Source organism: Sycon ciliatum, unplaced genomic scaffold, assembly GCF_964019385.1.
Source record: "Sycon ciliatum unplaced genomic scaffold, ocSycCili1.1 SCAFFOLD_1482, whole genome shotgun sequence".
Classification (NCBI taxonomy): domain Eukaryota; kingdom Metazoa; phylum Porifera; class Calcarea; order Leucosolenida; family Sycettidae; genus Sycon; species Sycon ciliatum.
Window position 1 is genome coordinate 15,087 of NW_027044892.1, and position 5,889 is coordinate 20,975.

Below are 5,889 nucleotides of genomic sequence, written 5' to 3' on the forward strand. Positions count from 1 at the left end.
TCCTGCAAAGGAGCTGATACTTTTGTTAGTTTAGCAAGAGTGGCGCCTCTTCTCGTGTCATAAGACGATATGGGTCTGCAGGCCGCAGACCACAGGCCCGTTGGAGGGAACACAGCATTGCCGTCTGGTGCTATGTTTGGGGGAAGAGCCGAAATTGGGTGAAGCCACGAGAACGACACAGCTACTGTAGTACCGTAGCCCACGCTTGCCAGAGCAACTGCTTGGTTCCAGAAGATCTGTATTCTGATTCTGCATGATGCGACACTCGTGCCAAACTCTACACTATAGTATGATGGTGGTAATGCTATAGCCTATACTCTACAACATAACACTGACCACTATGATAGCACTAATCCCAGCACTACATTACTCCCTCTCAATGAAGAAGAGATAAGCAGAAAGGCTAGAAGTGTAAGCGAAGAACACAATGAAGGTTGAGCAGAACTTAAGTAACGCAATGTGGTAAATACCAAAGCTCATACAATGTCTAGCGCAGACTGTCCAAATACAGACGGGCCTTCTCTGTCAGCTTGATCTGCCGTCCGGAGCGGGTGACTGCCCCATCTATGAAACGGCAGTCCCCGCTGCTGGATGCCACGGGTTCGCACTCAGCAGTGTTCGGTCGCCGACCGTTCGGATGTATCTTGGAGCTCAGAATTCTGGGTGACACAAGGCTGATGCGACGCCGGGGGTGAATCCACTGGATGCGGAGGGGTCAACACCGACCTCTGCGCAGAAGATGTATCCTGTCTCGACTCAGGTAATAATGGCATAGGCGGACTGATGATGAATACAGTCTTAGTCTTACTCTTAGATCCATGCTGCTGAAGGTGACAATTACTCCTCTGGTTAGAACAATAGCTTGGCGACATGTCACGTGCATACAGTGTTAGGTCTAGCCATGAATGATACCCAATAGCATAAATCGTCATTGTGTACTGTTGCCGACTGGCCCTTTGCATTTCCCGCTGTCATGCTTGCGGTCCGTTGTTTCATACATAGCTAGCTAGCTGGCTTTCCAAGCTGCGTCGCGTTATCATGGTTATTTTCTGCTGTACGTGCAGTCTGCGCTGCGTACCGTGCGGGTACGATTTAGTTCCGGTTTAGGTCACGTGAAGTACTACTACTACGAGTAGTTCCGAGATGATGGCTTTTGGTTAGTTCTCTTTTTTCCTTGTAATGACAAATGTAAGCTAAATAAAACGTCTTGGTTGTGTGGCCGCTTGGGTTGGGTCACAGGAGCTTTGCCATCATTCCATTACAGTTTCTGGTGCCGAAACCCGGGACTGCGGGGAGGAACTAAGGATGGCGAAAGCAGAAGGCGCGTTGCGCGCATTTAGTGGCCAGGAGGACTTGGAAGAGTTCTGGCAGAAGTTCCAGGTCGTGGGAAAAATTCAGAAATGGAGCACAGGCAAGGAGCGAATGGCGCATGTGCCTCTGTATCTATCTGGCGATGCCTTTACGGTGTGGAGACAAATGGCTACTGCGGATCAGGAGGACGAGGATAAGGTGAAGGCACGGCTTGAGGAGTCGTTCGCCTGCTCGTCGAGGGAGGCGTACTCCCAGTTTGTGCGACGTCGGAAGCGGGAAGATGAAACTGTCGATGTTTATGCATCTGACTTGCGCCTTTTGTTGACGCGTAGTGGCCACAAGGAAGCAGCAGATGGAAAAGACCCGGTGCTCGTCGAGCAGTTCTTGTCAGGTCTGCCTCGTCGATTTGCAAATCAGCTGCGCCTCAGCGCGGCGGCTAGTGGGGATCCCACGATGACACAGCTGACGAAGCAAGCACGTGCTCTCCTTGCAGTGGCGGATGAGCCTGGTGTCAGCGCGTCTGCCGTAGGACCTGAGCCAGGAGACAGCAGAGTATGCTACCTGTGCGGAGAAACTGGCCACCTGAGGAGGGACTGCCCCAAGAAGAAGAAGGTGCAGTGTTTCAGATGTAAACGATTTGGTCACATCAAGAGGCACTGTCCTGAGGCCAAATCCGAAGGACAAGTGAGTGGCAGGACTCCTGGTGCAGGTGCCAATGCATTTGCAGTATCACCAGATGTCGCTGCTGCAGAGTGCGAAGATGATGCATGTCTTGCCCTCGTTGCCAGGCGTCGTGGTGGCCTGCCGAAAGTCTTCGTGTCGGTCAATGGAGAGCAGACCAGGCTGAAGGCAGCCATTGACTCTTGCTCGAGTCGCTCCCTAGTGTCTTCTGCTGCGGTGCGTACACTGTCTGTGCCTGTCTGCAAGCCGTCGGGTGAGGACATGATCACGGCTATTAACGGCAACTCACTCGATATCACTGGCACTGTGGAGCTGACTGTCTCCCGTGATGACAACAATGTGTACCTGCCGAAAATCAAGGCCAAGTTTCTGGTAGTTGATTCTCTGGACGTGGTTCGCTCTGACATGCTGATTGGTCTTGATGTGATCTCATCGGCCGGTGGTGTTGCTCTGGAGTATTCAGAGAGTGACGGCCAGCTAACTGGTGCTGTGTTCGGAACGAGGCCAGTCGTGGCTGCAGTCGAGAGTAAGATCAGCAATGAAGAGCACTTGCCACGCCACGTTCAGGTCCGACAGGATGGAGACAAGGTCACGTTGGGGATGAGTGACTGTGAAGTGATGTTCGACCCCGAGAAAGGCTTCTGGGAAGTCACTTGGAAATGGTGCGACGGAGCTGCTCCAAGTTCACCTATCGGTACAGGCATCGGCGAGTATTCCCGCCAAGGATTATCGGATGATCAGGAGGTGAAGTTCGTCACCGAGGTCCAAAACTGGATTGATCAAGGATGGCTAGTTCCTTATGACGAAGGCTCGCACGGCGAGATTGGCGGTGTTTTGCCTCTGCTGGCAGTGTGTCAAGAGCACAAAGTGTCCACTCCGGTCCGCCCCTGTCTGGATTATCGCGCGCTGAACAGTCTCATTGTGTCTCATCCGGGCCTGGATGCACCAGCATGTGAAGAGAAGCTTCGGAAATGGCGCCAGTGCGGCGATGCTATGGATATCCTGGATATTCGGAAGGCCTTCCTGAACGTGCGTGTACAGCCTGCCTTGCAGCGGTTTCAGGTGGTGGCTTGGAAAGGTCAGAAGTTTGTCATGCAGCGCATGGGGTTCGGCCTTTCAATCGCACCAAAAGTCATGGATGCTATTGTCCGGTGGGTTACGAAGGACTTTCCGGCAACTGACAACTATGTGGATGACATCCTGACACCACGCCATCAGACCAAGGAGCTGGCTGCCTCTCTGCAACGGTATGGTCTACCAACGAAGCCGCCTGTGAAGCTTGAGGAGGCGTGCGTGCTTGGCCTGAAGATTGATGCTGAGGGAGACCAGCTGCGATGGGATCGTCGTGACTCGACATCCATTGATATTCCTGCTGTGCTGACGAAGCGTAGCATCTTTCGCTGGTGTGGCGCCCTGACGGCGCATTATCCTGTGTGTCGCTGGCTGCGGCCGATGTCAAGCTGGCTCCGTCGTTTGGCCTGTCTGACTGATGCATGGGATGAGCCGGTTCCAGAAGAGTTGCAGGTGTTGTGTCGTGACGTCATGGCTCGGGTGCTGAAGGAAGACCCAGTTCATGGTGCTTGGAGCGTTCCAAGCGGCGAGGAACACTCCTGGAAGATCTGGTGCGATGCCTCGAGTATCGCCTATGGCGTGGCCCTGGAAGTCGACGGCCGAGTGGTAGAGGACCAATGCTGGCTGAGACTGAAGAACGACACACGCCACATCAACCTATCAGAGCTCGAGGCGGTCATCAAGGGCCTGAGTTTGGCGGTTGAGTGGAATGTGCGCAAGGTGAAGGTCTTGACCGACTCCAAGACCGTTCATGGCTGGCTGAGCTCGCTTTTCGGCCACTTGAAGCGAATCAAAGTCAGTGGGCTGAACAAGGTGGTGGTTCACCGGCGACTCCAAATCATCGATGACTTGATCAAAGCGGCTGACCTCAGCGTTGATCTGAAGTGGGTTCCATCTGCTAGCAACAAGGCAGACGAGCTGACTAGAGTTCCTGAGAAGCTCGTCCAGTACTGGAAAGGTCAGTCAGGCGTCGGCGAGTTTGACGTCGGCGTGTCGGGTGCCTGCATCGATCCATCTGCTCTTGGCCCTGTGTCGCTCCAAGAGATAGCCAGCGAACAGGAAAGTGATGCGGCCATCACAGCGGTGATTGCAGCGAAGACAGCTGAACAAGAAGTTGTCGCTGCTGGCTACAAGAAGATCCAGAATCAACTCTGTGTTGCCGACGGTGTCCTGATGAGGAGCTTCAAGGTGCCGACTGGTGAAGAAGAAGTCGTTCCAGTAGTCCCAGAGTCTCTAGAGGAGAGAGTGTTGCGCGCAGCCCATCTTCAGACTGGACACGCCGGTTGGGAGGGAACCTGGCGGTTTCTGCAATGCCGGTGCTTCTTTCCCTCAATGGCAGCAAAGTGCCAGGACTTTGTTGGCAAGTGTCAGGCCTGTGCTGTTGCCAGTCCGCAGTGTGGCGAGAGTGTTCCAGCTACGAGGTCTGCCATGCCATCTGGTCCGTGGAACACCGTGTTCATCGACACCATGGAGCTCGGCGGCAGTCGTGATGGCAGGTTCCACTGCGTCCTGGTGTGTGTGGACGCATTTACCAAATGGACTGAAGTCGTTCCGTTGCCCCGGCACGATGCACGAAGTGTTGCTGATGCCTTTCTGTCCATCTGTGCCCGGTGGGGCCCACCAGAGATTGTGCGCTGCGACAACGGCACCGAGTTTGTCAACGCTATCATGTCGGCTTTGTTTGCGGCGTTTGGAGTTCGAGTGCAGCATGGTGCCGTTCGTCACCCGCAGAGTCAAGGCATGGTAGAGAGGTTCAATCGTACGCTCCTCACTTTGATTCGGAAGGTGTTGGAGGAAGAGGATGATTGGAAAGCGGCTCTTGATCTGCTGCTATTCAAGTACCGTGTACGCCCGCATAGTGTCACTCGTATCAGCCCGGCCGAGGCGATGTATGGCTGGAAGCCGAAGCGCCTGGTGGTGGAGAGGTCCGGCAGCGAGCTATCTGAGAGCGCTTGGGTGGACAAGCTGAAGATGCAGACGGCCCGGGTGTGGGATTATTTAGACGGCCAGTTATCGCAAGCTGACTCCATTGATGAATCGAGATCTCGCGTCGCCTGTCCCTATCAGCCCGGAGATCCAGTTCTGTTGCGACGCCAGGACCGACGGCAGAAGCGCCAGCCTCCCTACGAGCGTGGTTGGGTGGTCGAGGCAGTGGTGGCATCCTCAACGGTCGTCGTTGCGCACGGTCGCGGTGGCACAAAGATCGTGAATGTTGATCTGTTGAAGATGGATCCAGGCGAGGCTGAGTCAGAGTCAACGGAAGTCGACCAGGTGGAGGCCAGTTCTAGCAGCAATGGCGAACTGCCCATTGCCTTTGACCTGCCGATTGTTGAAGATGATCAGCCAGTTGGACGAAGCCTCCGGAATCGAGATACATTGAGAGCCCCAAGGAGGTATGCTCCGTGAGTGTGGAGCTGATGGTGTGCAGTAGTTCATTTGTTCTGTGGTTCTATTATTCTGGGCTGTGTTCCTAAATACTATAGGTTTTTTCTTTCACAGTGTTTCGAGTGTATTCCGGTCCTTGCTCGTAAAGAGACTTGTCACCTGGTGGAGGTGTGATGATGAATACAGTCTTAGTCTTACTCTTAGATCCATGCTGCTGAAGGTGACAATTACTCCTCTGGTTAGAACAATAGCTTGGCGACATGTCACGTGCATACAGTGTTAGGTCTAGCCATGAATGATACCCAATAGCATAAATCGTCATTGTGTACTGTTGCCGACTGGCCCTTTGCATTTCCCGCTGTCATGCTTGCGGTCCGTTGTTTCATACATAGCTAGCTAGCTGGCTTTCCAAGCTGCGTCGCGTTATCATGGTTATTTTCT

At 53.8% G+C, this 5,889-nt stretch overlaps 1 protein-coding gene across 1 annotated transcript; it reads left to right on the forward strand.

Annotated features, from left to right (window-relative positions):
- The first annotated feature begins 1,305 nt into the window (after window positions 1–1,305).
- LOC135830707 (uncharacterized) lies at window positions 1,306–5,469 on the forward strand. The gene has a single exon (XM_065342935.1). It carries the CDS (start codon window positions 1,306–1,308, stop codon window positions 5,467–5,469), a length of 4,164 nt encoding a protein of 1,387 aa, XP_065199007.1.
- The last annotated feature ends 420 nt before the right edge of the window (window positions 5,470–5,889 follow it).

Bases quoted from the DNA above. Each gene is read 5' to 3' on its own strand.
- LOC135830707 (XM_065342935.1), top strand. From the start codon at position 1,306: ATGGCGAAAGCAGAAGGCGCGTTGCGCGCATTTAGTGGCCAGGAGGAC.